The following is a 14,763-nucleotide window of genomic DNA, read 5'->3' on the forward strand; positions in this document are numbered from 1 at the left end:
TGCACAGTGCATTCTAATGCCCTCAAGTCACGAAGGGACAAAATCAATTTATACTTCTGGGGTGACTGGGGGTTCCCAAGAGTTGACTGTGTTGGAGGCCTCACTGGTAAAGTCTGACAAAAACATCCTACTGTGACTGGCCCAGGTGCTCCCTGTATACTTGGTACTGATTATCTCAGAAGGGGACGTTTTAAGGATCCTAAGGGGTATCGATGGGCCTTTGGAATAGCTGCTGTAGACACAGAAGGTGTTAAGCAGCTGCCTGTTTTGCCTGGTCTATCAAAAGATCTGTCTGTTGTGAGGCTACCTGTATCATCATTTGGAGTGCAGCCTGGGGTTCTGTATGACTAGGCAAATATCAGCAAATGGGGAGAGTTGGATCAAGAGACAGCCAGAAGACAGTGTACAAGCCCAGCTGTCTGCTGGAACAAATCTGAAAATTCACACTAGCTGACTTCCATTCTTCTCAGCTGGAGAGGGACTGCAATGAGATCATTCATGATCTTTGTGTTCATAAAAGAGCTCTTCGTAATTGCCTCTGTTGATCTGTGTTGCTGGCCATGTATATAACATGGAATCATAGACTCATTAATGGTGGAAGATCCTCTGAGATCTTCAAGTCCAACCCCAACCCATCCCCACCATACCCACTAACCATGTCCCCATGTGCCACGTCTCCATGGTTCTTGAACATCTTCAGGGACAGTGACTCCACCGCTTCCCCAGGCAGCCTGTTCCAATGCCTGACCACTCTTTCAGAGAATATCCAAACAGAACCTCCTCTGGCAAACTTTGAGGTCATCACTTATCATCCTATTGCTATTAACTGGGAGCAGAGGCTTATCCCTACCTCACTCTAACCTCCTTTCTAGAGTTGGAGAGAGCAATGAGGTCTTCCCAACCTCAGCCACTCCTCATAAGACCTGTATTTCAGATCCTCCACCAGCTCTGTTGCCCTTCTTTGAATGTGCTCCAAGGCCTCAGTGTCTTTCTTGCAGTGAGGGGTTCAAAACTAACGAGAAGTGATTGCTAAACCACTCTTTATCATCTTTGAAAGGTCTTTGTTAATGGGAGAAGTGCCTGAAGACTGAAGGATAGCCAACATCACTCCAGACATCATGCCTTCAAAGAGAGCAAGAAGAAGGATCCAGGAAACAACAGGCCAGTCAGCTTCACCTCTGTCCCTGGAAAGGTGATGGAACAACTTGTTCTGGATGCCATCTCCAAGCAATTGGAAGAGAAGTTTATCAGGAGTAGTCAACATGGATTCACCAAAGAGAAATCATGCTTGACCAACCTGATAGTCTTCTATGATGTCATCACTGGCTGGGTAGATGGGGGGAGAGCAGTGGATGTTGTCTACTTTGACTTCAGCAAGGCATTTGACAGCATCTCCCACAACATCCTTGTTATGAAACTTAGAAAATGTGGGATAGATGAGCAGACACTGAGGTGAATCAAGAACTGGCTGACTGGTGCAGCTCAGGAGGTTGTCATCACCAGTGAAGAGTCTGGCTGTAGGTCTGTAACTAGCAGTGTTCCTCAGGGTCAGTGCTGGGTCCAGTCTTACTCAGCATCTTCATCAATGACCTGGACGAAGAGATAGAGTGAACCCTCAGCAAATTCGCTGATGATACAACACCGGGAGGATTGGCTGACAGACCTCAAGGCTGTGGTACTGTTCAGCAAGAGCTGGACAGACTGGAGAGTTGGGCAGGAAAGAACCTGATGAGGTTTAACAAAATTAAGTATAGAGTCTTACACTTGGGGAGGAATAACTACATGCATCAGTACAGGTTAGGGGATGACCTGCTGGAGAGGAGCTCTGCAGAGAAGGACCTGAGGGTCCTGGTGGGCAACAGGCTGGCCATGAGCCAGCAGTGTGCTCTTGTGGCCAAGAAGGCCAATGGGATCCTGGGATGCATTAAAAAGAGTGTGGCCAGCAGGTTGAGGAAGATGATCCCTCCCCTCTACTCTGCCCTGGTGAGGCCACATTTAGACTACTGTGCCCAGTTCTGGGCTATCCAGTTAAAAAAAGACAGAAATTTCCTAGAAGGAGTCCAGCAGAGAACCACAAGGATGATAAAGGGCCTGGAGCATCTCCCCTATGAGGAAAAGGTGAGTGACCTGGGTCTGTTCAGTCTGGGGAAAAGAAGACTGAGAGGGGATCCAATTAATGTTTACCAGTTTGTAAAGGAAAGAGGAAGGCAAATGGATGATTCCAGGCTCTTCTCCATGGTGTGTAGCAAAAGGACAAGGAGTAAGACCTAAAGGCCTAAAACTTGATCATAGGAAAGTTCAGTATTAACAAACAGAACTTCTTTAAGATAAGGGTGATGGATAAATGGAACAGGTTGTCCATAGTGGTTGTGGAGTCTCCATCCGTGCAGAGATTCAAGACTCATCTGAATACCCACCTGTGAGGTGTACCTGTTACAGCAGGGGTATTGGATTCAATGGTTTCTTCAGGTCCCTTCCAACCCCTGCGATCCTACTGTATCTACCTACACAGTATCAAGGTACAGCCTCACCAGTGCTGAGAACAGAGATGATCACCTCTCTACTCCTGCTGATTGCACCATTTCTGATACAAGCCAGGATGCCATCGGCCTTCTTGGACACTTGGGCACACTGTTAACTTGTGTTCAGCTGGCTGTAAACCAGCACCCCCATGTCACTTTCCTCTGTACAGGTTGCCAGCCACTTTGCTCCAAGCTTGTAACGATGCTTGGGGTTGTTGTAACTAAACTGAAGGACCTAACACTTGGTCTTGCTGAACTTCATTCCTTTGGCCTCAGTCCACTGATCCAGCATATAATCATTCCTTTGTAGGGCCTTCCTAGCCTCAGGCAAATCGACAGTTCCTTTGAACTTGGTGTCACCTGCAGACTTACTGAAGGTGTACTCAATGTACTAATCCAGATCATCAATAAATATATTAAACAGGATGGGCCCCAGTACAGATGCCTAGGGAACACACCTTGTTACCAGTTGCCAGCTGGATTTAACTCCATTCACCACCACTCTCTGGGCCTGGCCATCCAGCCAGTTCTTTACTCAGCAAAGAGTGTATCTGTCCAAGCCACAGGCTGCCAGCTTATCCAGCAGAATACTGTAGGAGAATTTCTTGGTTTCAGCTGGGAAAGAGTTGATTTTCTTCATAGTGGCTGGTATGATGCTGTGTTTTGGCTTCAGGAGAACAACGTTGATAATACACAGATGTTTCTAGTTGTTGCTGAGCAGTGCTGTACAGAGCCAAGGACATTTCAGTTTTTCATCTTCTCATACTGCTCTGCCAGCAAGGAGGCTGGGGAACACAAGTAGCTGGGAGGGAACAAAACCAGGACAGCTGGCCAAAGAGATATTCATAGAATCATAATCATAAAATCATAGAATGGACAGGTTGCAAAGGACCACAGTGACCACAATGCTTGTTCCAACCCTCTGATATGTGCAGGGTCACCAACCACCAAACCAGGCCGCCCAGAGCCACATCCATCCTGGCCTTGAATGCCTGCAGGGATGGGGCTGTGGATACAGCTTCCTTGGACAACTTGTTCCAGTGCATCACCACCCTCTGGGTGAAAAACATCCTCCTGATATCTAACATAAATCTCCCCTGTCTCAGTTTAAAAATACCATAATACATAATGTAAGAAAATGATAAAGCTGAGAAGAGTTGGCTGGGGGGAGACCAGCTAGGCATCAGTCAATGGGTTGCAAGTTATTTGTGTGTGCATCACTTGTTTTGTGTATAGAGATATATGAAATTATTCAATTATTATCATTACTGTTAATTCTCTCTTCCCTTTCTGCCCCAGTATCTCACAGTATCTCAACCTATCAGTTCTTTTTTTTTTTTTTTTTTTTTTTTTTTTCCAATTCTCTCTCTCCATCCTACTGGGGAGGGGAGGGAGTGTGAGCAAAAGGCTGTGTAATATTTATCTGTTTGCCAGGTTAAACCACAACAGAGACAGAGTCAAAGGCTTTACTGAACTCTAGGTTAGACTACATCAAGAGCCTTTTCCTCATTCATCAGGGGGATCACCTGGTCATAGAAGGAGATGAAGATCATCAAGCAGGACCTGCCTTTCATGAACACATTCTGGCTAGGCCTGATCCCTTGGTTGTCCCACACATGCCATGTGATCTCCCTCAAGATGATCTGCTCCATAACCTTACCTGGCACTGAGATCAGGATGACAGGCCTGTAGTCCCCCAGATCCTCCTTATGACCCTTCTTGTAAATGGGCATTACATTAGCAAGACCTTCCTGGTTGACCAGGACTGCTGATAAATGATGGAAAGCAGCTTAGCAATCACTTCTGCCAGCTCCTTCAGTACCCTTGGGTGGATCCCATCCAGCCCAAATGGACTTCTGACAGCCCAGGTGGAGCAGCAGGTCACTAACTGAATTGCAAGGGGTTTATTCTGCTCTTTATCCCTGCATTATAGCTCAGGAAACTGAGTATCCTGAGGACAACTGGTCTGATATTAAAAAAATAAGTAAAGAAAGCACTGAGAACCTCAGCCATTTATTTCCTCATCCTCAGTGACAATGTTCCCTGCCACATCCAATAAAGGGTGGAGATTCTCCTTGGTCCTCCTCTTGCTGTTAATATATTTGTAAAAACACTTTTTATTATCTTTAACAATGGTGGCTGAGTATTTTTCTTTCTAATTTTCTCTCTGTAAATATGTGTATTTGTAGTGTATATGGATGCACGTGCATCTATGTGCACTTACTAGGAATACATGCTCAGCCCTGTTGCTGGTTGGATCTGAGGTAAAGGAGCTGTGGCTGCTTTGTCTCTCTCAGCCATTCAGATCCAGACTAATTCCCTTAACACACACCTTGGAAGACCATAATTGATCCACCTCATGTGCTTTAAAGTGTTCTGAGCTGTAAACAAGCCATGTTAGTTTCCCACAGAACACAACAGATCTGCTAAATAGTTCAGAGGGTTCTGAAATTCTACAACATGTAGAGTGGCCCACACTTTATGCCACCTGCCAGGGGATTCATTATACTGCCTGTGAAACTCTGCTTCTATCACTCTGACAATGATATCAGGCCCTGAATCAAATCCTAACATCAAGGTCCATCTACTTCACTGTATTTCTATTGCATGTGACTTACTCAGCCCTTGAAAGCATATCCAAATGAGAAATCCCTTTCTCATATTACTCTCTTTGATGTGTAGCACCAAAGCCACATGGAAGATACACAATATATATATATACCATGTGATACTTTACTCCTGAACCAGTACCTTGTTGTCCAGTGCTGTAATCTCCTGTTGGTTAGCTGTTGAGAGAAGAAAACTACTCATCTGTCCCTTTAATGGGTCTTCAACTTCTACATCTATGTCATAACAAGCCGTCTTCTTCTGATCATTGGGGTCAACACTACAGAGAGGATAATAGAATATCGTAAGAACTGCTGTAATGAATCAGAGTAAATACCTATCCAGACCAGAATATATTTTCTGCAAAGGACTGTTGCAGATGCTGTAAGAAGAGTTTAAGAACTGGTTACCTATATATGTGTGTGTATCCTAGCATATTGTTTTATCTTTCATCAGTTTGAATTCAGACGTTTGAGTCTGAGGTTTTGTCCAAACTATCAACTTTACAGCTACTAATGCTCAGTCTTCATTAAGTTGTCTAACATTTTCTAAGAACAGTTATAACTCTGGCCTGCAAAGTAATTTTCAGTTGTAAATAACATTTTAATATTGTTTCTATTCCATTGCATCTGTCTGGGGTAAGCAGAACCATACACTACCATTCTGGATGTGATAATAATAATATTAATAATAATAATAATGTTATAATGACTTACAAGAAAGTCAAGAGAGAAGACCTAGAAAATCAACATAAACTAAATCTAATCTCAGTACATGAAAAAAAAAATAGAGAGAAGAGTTTCCTGGGTACTATCAGAGGATACTTAAAGAACAAAGATGTTACCAGGCATAGTCAGCGTGGATTAACAGTGGGAAAAGCCTGTCTCAGTAATGTGATCTACTTCTACAATCACATCACCCACTCAGTGGGTTAAGGTTGAAATCCTATTGGATTTTATTAAGGTCTTTGATATGGTCCCTCACAAAATCCTTCTGAACAAATTTTCTAACCATTACCTGAATAGGGTCACATTGGCTGATGAAGTAGCTGAATGGTAGAGTTCAAAGAGTTGTAGTTATGTGTGGCTACGTCTGACTGGCAATCAGTCACTAGCAGTGTTCCCTAGGACTCAACTCTAAAGTCAGTCTTGTTCACCACATTCATCAGTGATTCTGATCAGGAGCTGAATGCATCCTCAGGAATTCCAGTAACAGTACTAAACTGGGAGGTGCTGTTGACTCCCTGGAGGGACAAGAGACCTTGCAGAGGGATCTAGATAGATTGGATAATTGAGCAATTGTTAATTGCATTAAATTCAGTAAGGACAAATGCTGGTTTCTGCATCTGGAATGGAGGAATGCCAAACAAGTGCAGATTGGAAGATGAATCACCAGGAATCACACAATTGTAGGGTCTGGAAGGGACCTCCGGAGATCATCTAGTCCAGCCCCCCTGCAAAGCAGGCCCCTTAGAGCAGGCTGCACAGGCAGGTGTCCAAGCAGTTCTTGAATATCTCCAGAGAAGGAAAATCCACAACCTCCCTGGGCAGCCTGTTCCAGTGCTCTATCACCCCTTCGCATATTGATGTGGAACTTCCTGTGCTCCAGTTTATGGCCACTTCTCCTCATCTTATCCCCACAGATCACTGAAAAGAGGTTGGCCATGTGTCCTTGGCTCCCACACTTAAGTTATTATAAATATTAATCAGATAATCAGATGATTCCTTGGTGTTTCCTCCTAGAAGATTTGTTCTAGACCCTTCATCACATATGTGGCTCTTTGCTAGATGTGCTGGGGAGCTGGGAACAGGACAAAGTACTCCAGATGAGGCATCACCAGGTCTGTGTAGAGAGGAAGGATTACCTCCCTTGTCCTGCTAGCCATGCTCTTTTTAATGTACCCCATGATACCAATGGTCTTCTTGGCCACAAGAACATACTGATGGTTCACAGTCAAGCTGCTGTTTTCCAGGGCTCCCAGGTACTTCTCTGCAGAGCTGCTTTCCAGGATAGGATTCACAAGAATGCCACGAAGCTGCACCAGGGCAGGTTCAGACTAGGAGACAGACATCTCCTGGCTAACCACAAATATGCTGGTGGACTAGAGACTGCCAAATGTGACACCCATCTTCAAAAAGGGCCAAAAAGATTATCCTGGTTGCTACAGACCTATCAGTCTCACCTTGGTGAAAGGGAAAGCTGTGGAACAGATAATCTCAGGAGCCATCATGGACCAATTAAAGATCAACCAGAGGATCGTGTCTAGCCAGCATGGGTGTATGAATGGTAGATCCTGTCTGACAAACGTGATTTCATTCTATGACAAGGTGACCTGCTCAGTGGATGAAGGTAAGGCTGTCAATGTGGTCTACCTGGACTTCAGTAAAGCCTTTGACACTGTCCCCCACAACATCCTTGTGGAGAAGCTGGTTGCCCACGATTTGGATGTGTATATACTCCACTGAGTGAAACACCGTCTGGATGGCCAGGACCAAATAGTTGTGGTCAGTGGAGTTAAATCAGTCTGGTGGCCAGTCACTGGGCCCCTTCTCAGTAGGGGTCAGTACTCCCAGTACTTCTCACTCAGGGCTCAGTACTGGGGCCGCTTCTATTTAACATTTTTACTAATGATCTTGGTGAGGGGATTGAGTGCACCCTCAGTAAGTTTATAGACAACGCTGAGCTGGGAGGGAGTGCTGACCTGCCAGAGGAGAGAAAGGCACTACAGAGGGACCTGGATAGGCTGGATCGATGGGCCAGGGTAAACTGTATGAGTTACAAGTGTCAGGTCCTGCATTTTGGTCAAAACAACCCCAGGCAACCCTACAGGCTTAAGGAGGAGTGTCTGGAAAGCTGCCTGACAGGAAGGAACCTTGGTGTACTGATGGTCAGTTGGCTGAATATAAGCCAGCAGTGTGCCCAGTTGGCCATGAAGGCCAATGGCATCCTGGCTTGGATCAGGAATGGTGAGGTGAGCAGGAGTAGGGAAGTCATCCTGCCCCTGTACTTGGCACTGGTGAGGCCTCACCTCAAGTACTGTGTTCAGTTTTGGGCACCTTAGTACAGAAAGGACATTGAGGTTCTGGAGCCAGTCCAAAGAAGGGCAGCAAGGCTGGGGAAGGGCTTGGAGAACATGCCCTATGAGGAGGAACTGAAGGAACCGGGGCTGTGTTCAAAGAAGGGCAACAAAGGTGGTGAGAGATCTGTAGCACAGCCCTTATGAGGAACAGCTGAGGGAGCTGGGATTGTTCAGTCTGGAGAAGCAGAGGCTCAGGGAAGACATTACTGCTCTCTATAACTACCTGAAGGGAGGTTGTTGCGAGCTGGGAGTCGGCCTCTTCCCTCATGTAACTGGTGATAGGTCTAGATTGAATGGCTTCAAGCTGCACCACGGGAGGTTCAGGCTGGACATTCGGAAATACTACTTCTCTGAAAGAGTAATCAGGCAGTGGAATGGGCTGCCTGGAGAGGTGGTGGAGTCACCCTGGAGATGCTCAAAGAATGTTTGGACATTGTGTTGAGCAACATGGTCTCGTGAGAATTAATGGCGACAGGTGGATGGTTGGACTGGATGATCTTCCAACCTTGGTGATTCTGTGATTCTGTGTTCAATCAAGGAAAGAGGAGTCTGATTGGACACCTTATTACTCTCTTCCAGTACCTGAAAGGTGACTGCAGCAGAGCGGGGTTGGTCTTTTCTTACTGATGACAGGATGAGGTGGAATGGCCTCAAGTTGCACCAGGGTAAGCTTGGATATCAGGAAAACCTTCTTTACAGAAAGGATTGCTAAGCACTGGAATGGGCTCCCCAGGGAGGTGGTTGAGACACCATCCCTGAATGTGTATAAAAACCATTTGGATGTGGTACTCAGGGACATGATTTAGCAGAGGCTTGTTAGAGTTAGGGCAGTATGGTTAGGCTGCGGTTGGAGTTGATGATCTTTAAGGTCTTTTCCAACCTGAGCAATTATATGAATCTATGACTGGAAAATTTTCTTCACTGTCAAGGTGGTTAAAGACTGGAATGGGCTTCCTAGTGAGGACACTGATGTCCCGTGTCTGTCATTTGAATAATGCCCTCATTAATATGCTTTTATTTCTGGTTAGCTGTAAAGTGGTCAGGCAGTTGGATTAAAATCTTTCTAAGTCTCTCCAACTGAACTATTCTAATTTCTTAATTCTATTATAAAGCAAATCACCCTTATCCAGATGCCTGATAAATTCTTCTAAAAATGCAACCAGTCATGCCTTCCTGTCACAGAAGGTATACTGATTTTTCCCAGATATAACATATTTATCACACATCTGTTAACTCGGCTTTCTTATAGTTAGTATAAATTGGCTTCCAGTATCCAAGACTGATCTTGGTATGCTTTTTTGGCACCACATTAGTTACTTATCACTCCTCTGGCACTGACGGAGATTTCGTTAATAAGTAACACATTGCAGTTGATAGTTAAGCAATTTCTGCATGAAAAACCATTAGCAACTATTAATCTATTTTGCATTTTACCTTTCTTTCTATTTGACATCTAATGGTGATAAAGTTTCCCAGATACATTTTTTCCATCTGCTCTCTACAATGCATACTGCATAGGTAAGGGACCTTCCCTAACCTCTAAGTTAAAACTGATCAAAATAATGAATTCTAGTTTCACGATCTAACTTTAAGTGGAAGACTTTGAAGAACAGTTTCTTTAAACCTTCTTAATAATTTCTCAGTTTAAATTATTCTAATAGGCCTATTTCTAGCACATTTGAACGAATCTTATTTATTTTTTCATCTTTAACTTGTTAAATGACAGCATAATTCTTTGGCTTGCCATATCCGAACTTTATACCTAATTTGTTGAGGTCTAAAGTTTCTTAATTAGAAGTCTGTTTTTCAACCAAGTCACTGATAAAGTTCAGTCATTGTTTGTAATATAAAAAAGCTGGCTTCTGAACACTTTTTTGAAATGTCTACATTGTGTGCACCTGCTGCAGGTACTGAAAAAAAAACAAACCACAAAATCAAAACTCATCTCAGGAACTGAGTTTTCTAGAGTTTTGGGAGCAGGAAGTCTTGGAGAGGAGCTCTGCTGAGAGGGACCTGGGTGTCCTGGTGGACGACAGATTAACCATGAGCCAGCAGTGTGCCCTTGTAGCCAAAAAAGCCAATAGCATACTGGGGTGTATTAAAAAGAGCGTGTCCAGCAGGTCGAAGGAGGTGATCCTCCCCCTCTACTCTGCCCTGGTGAGGCCTCATCTGGAATACTGTGTCCAGTTCTGGGCTCCCCAGTACAAAAAAGACAGGGATCTCTTGGAAAGAGTCCAGCGGAGGGCCACTAAGATGGTGAAGGGTCTGGAGCATCTCCCCTATGAGGAGAGACTTAGGGAACTGGGTCTGTTTAGCCTTGAGAAAAGAAGGCTGAGAGGGGACTTGATCCAGGTTTATAAATACCTGAGGTGTGGGAGCCATAGTGGTGAGTCTGGTCTCTTTTCAGTAGTGCGTGGGGATAGGACTAAGGGTAATGGAATGAAAGTACAGCATAGGAAGTTCCGCACAAATGTGCGCAAGAACTTCTTTACAGTGAGGGTGACGGAGCACTGGAACAGGCTGCCCAGGGAGGTGGTGGAGTCTCCTTCTCTGGAGATATTTAAGACCCGCCTGGATGCCTTCCTGTGTGACATGGTGTAGGGAGCCTGCTTTGGCAGGGGGGTTGGACTCGATGATCTCTAGAGGTCCCTTCCAACCCCTACAATTCTGTGATTCTGTGATTCTGTGATTTGTATTGGGAGAAGTGATGCCAGCAGGTGGAGAGAGGTGATAGAAGTACGTTAGGAGGAAGAAAGAGGCAGAAGTATCTATTCTGTGGAAGAAAGATGTGGACATACTGGAGAGAGTCCAGTGACAGGCCATGATAAAGTGACTGAAGCACCTATCCAACAAGGAGAAGCTGAGAGAGCTGGGGATGTTCAGTCTGGATAAGAGAAAGATCGGGGGATGTGTCACGATCATCCTTTACAGGATCTCATAAATGTCTGAAAATATCTGCAGGGAGGATGCAAAGAAGATGGAACCAGGCTTTTCTCAATGGAGAGTTCAGTATCAGGACAAGAGACAACAGACACAAAAGAGGACACAAAGTTTTCTCCCTGAACATCAGGAAACCCTTCTTCATTGTGAGGGTAACTGAACACTGGCACAAATTCCTCATAGAGGTTGTGGACTTTCCCTCTTTGGAAATCTTCAAAAGCCACAGTGGCCATCTGGGAAATCCACTTTCAGGGCTCCCCCTGCTTCAGCTGGGAGGGGGTTGGAAGATCACTTCCAGGGGTATCTCTCTCCTAATCTCAACCATTCTGTGATGCTATGGCATTTTACAAGTGAATCAGCAGCAGAAGGAAGACAAAGGAAAATTCAATCTAAGGTCTGCCGCTTAGTAGGTCAGGGGATTCAGTGATAGAAGATGTGAAAAAGAACAAGGTGTTCAATGCTGTTTTCACCTCCATTTCTCCTGGTAAGAGAATCCTCAGGCTTCTCAGACTCCTAAACCTGGGTTAGAGTTGTAGGAGAAGGGCTTTTGAGAGGGATCTTGACAGGCTGCACAAACAGCATGGCAGTTCAACATCAGTAAACAGTTCTGCTCGTGGGACAGGATAATCTTATGTACTGGCACAGATGCTTATCAACAGAGTAGAAAGCAGCTCCAGAAAGGAAGGAAGCTATTCCCTGTCATGCCACACTCGTGCATCTGGATTTCTGGGCACAGGACTAGAAAGATGTGACATTGCAGAGTTAAGGCTCACAGTGACCCACAAGGACAATAGGAGGCTGAAAAACATGCCTACCCAGAGAAGCTGCCAGAGTTGGGTTCGTCCAGCCCTGAACAAGAGAGTTGGGATACTGACTTGATGGATGAAACTTTTAAAATTTTTGTATATGTCATGATTGTAATTAAAGAGATAAATAAACATCAAACAAGTTTATGATACAAGAATATTGGAGAACTAGACTTGGTAGTATATTTGTATACTGTTAAATAGGGTAAGAGATGGCTTGCTTCTTTGCAGAAATGGAAAATGCTACCTCTAATTTCAGATATGACAACAACAAAGAAGAATGGCTCCAGTTCCAGTTTAGGCTTATGTAAGATTTTACTTCTGTGAGTTTTAAATCTGATGCACTCAGTTTTGCATAGTTCAGAAACTATTATGTGCTACATATTTTTTTATGGCATCTTTCAGGATACATACAATATAAAAGTATTTACTCAGATTATAAGCTTTCTGTTTATTTATACTTAATTTATTCTTTTTCTTTATTCTTTTGTTGCTTTCTATCTCAAAAAGTGGGGATGATTTGCATCAGTTCTAAAATGCTACAGTGAGATTAGAATAGCTCCTGTTTTCACCTCTGTGTACATCCTAAAAACCTAAAATGAATAACTAATCTAGGTGAACCTCTTGTACAAGATAGGCCTAAGGATTAATCTGAAGAGCATATATATTTAAAATTACCAGCAATTAAAAATCTCTGGTAGTGGCTGACAAATTGTTTCCGTGATTGACCACATTCACTGTTATCAATTTAACATAGTGGAACAGGAGAAAGGGTCTGTGAGACTCTGTTCAAAGACAAACTGGACAAAGCCAGGATAAACCTGATATGATTTGAATCTGATTTGAGTTTGTAGTGGGGAAGCCTTAGATGACCAATGTTAGCTTCTACCCTACTTTATTCTGTGTTTTTAGTAATCTAAGTCTACTTATTCTCATTAAATTCAGTGCCAAACTTCCAGATTTTTTTTTTTATTATTTTTTTTGCCCGAGACTACAAACATTACATTACCCCTCCAACAAACTTTCTATCTCCCCTTATCAGTAAATTAATACTTCCCCTATGCACAGCCTTATCTCACTATAGCATAATACTGCCCAGGTCTGTGTGGTGCACACAATATGTCAGAGAATACTACTATAAACAGCATCCTCCATCCTTACAGCTGAAAGAAATGATCTTGCCCCCAGGACTTCTTTGCCATGTCTCCAAAAAGTGTCAGTTAATTCCTTGTCTTTTTTTTTTTTTTTCCCCTAGATAATGACTGCGTGCCTCTAATGACCACAGCTTTCTCTTTTTGCTTCATCAAACAGGTCAAAATCATCTTCAGTGACAGCATATACACAGTTATCAACTAATACAGTGGTCAAAAGCCACTTCTAGAGTACTCTGTTTTATGCAGTCAAATGAACTGAAAAACAAGTTTTATTTTTACAGCCTTTGTAACTTTAAAATTTCTTATCACATATATAAATATGTGATATATACATCACATATTCAGGAACATTTGTTGTCAATATTCTGTAGGAAATCAATTTCCTAAACTCAGTTAATGGTAACATTTAAATACTCCAAGTTTTGATTAAGACTACAAAGGAATTAGAAAAGACTGAAATAGCCAACAGCAAGTTTGCAGTCCTCAAGAATCTCTTCCCCCCCTCCCAAGTTGTCACTTAAATATGGAATGTGCTGGATGTGCCCTACATATACGTAAAGCTGTATATTAACCATGCCCAAAATATGCCTCTTTTGGCAAGGATTCCAGGAAGCTCATTGCCCTGGCTGTAATAACCTTCTCTAAATGTTGGCATTCTTTAGATTAACTCCTTAGAAATTCCCTGAATAGCTTATATTCTTAGAGTAGGACTAGCACCCATACCGGCTGATCCAATCCCATCCAAACATGCAGGGACTGGCCACTGTATTTGAAACCATTACACTGTTCCACATTTTACATAATAATTGCATGGTTAGAATGAATGTCCATGATATTACAACCCCTTTTTTTCCCACCAGTGGATTCAAATTTGTTCTTCTCCCATTAGGAAAGAAATCTGGTCAACTCTTAACATTACTTCAGTATGGATAAAAAGAGTGAGAAGATTTGCACTGTCCTATAGAAATGGTGCCACTCCACCGAAAATAATTCATTATTATATAGACCAGAATGTCAAAGAGAATTAACTCATGAAGTCCAAGGCACTGACTAGGATGTCAGAAAACCTGAATTCTGGTCTGTGCTACAGTAGCTGTTTCTGTATTTATGTACGTTTTGCACATGACAGTGCTGAGCTGACTGACCAGCTTACCTGATGATATGGTTTATCACGATAGGATCTGGTGGCAGCAGCAGGTTAGTCAGTCTCTGAGGAATTTCAGAAAACTTTAGCCGTGGACAGTCAAAAATCTGGAATACAAAGAAGTCTGTTAACCTTGTCCAAAATCTAATTTGTAGTTAAGGAAGAAAATAAACCACTGGCTCAAAAGTAATGGCATTCTGCAAGCTACAGTTCTGCCAAATGCCAGATGTTACACTTTGCTTGCAAACCTTCCCCTTAAAAACTTTCAAAGTAAGGGTATTCTGGAAGCTACAGAAAAACAAAGTCAGGTAAGATAATGATAGCCCATATTTTGCAGAGTGCAAAAGGAGGGAGTAGGGCAGGGGGATGCTGGGGATGCCACTGTTCTAGCGGATCCTGGATCGCTTATGAAGGTGGTGAGACGGACAGCCCGGCTGAAGTGCCTTTATACTAATGCACGGAGCCTGAGTAACAAGCAGGAGGAACTGGAAACTGTGATGCACTCTGAAAA

At 43.4% G+C, this 14,763-nt stretch overlaps 1 protein-coding gene across 1 annotated transcript in view; it reads right to left on the reverse strand.

The window, feature by feature from the left end:
- SMARCD3 (SWI/SNF related, matrix associated, actin dependent regulator of chromatin, subfamily d, member 3) overlaps window positions 1–14,763 on the reverse strand; it is a 59,290-nt gene that overhangs the window by 8,812 nt on the left and 35,715 nt on the right. The window contains exons 9-10 of the mRNA XM_015852799.2: window positions 14,262–14,359; window positions 5,274–5,409 (exon numbers count right to left, since the gene is read on the reverse strand). Of these exons, the coding sequence (XP_015708285.1) occupies window positions 5,274–5,409; window positions 14,262–14,359 (234 nt within the window). The remainder of the gene's footprint in view (window positions 1–5,273; window positions 5,410–14,261; window positions 14,360–14,763) is intronic.

Source organism: Coturnix japonica, chromosome 2 (assembly GCF_001577835.2).
Source record: "Coturnix japonica isolate 7356 chromosome 2, Coturnix japonica 2.1, whole genome shotgun sequence".
Taxonomy (NCBI): Eukaryota; Metazoa; Chordata; class Aves; order Galliformes; family Phasianidae; genus Coturnix; species Coturnix japonica.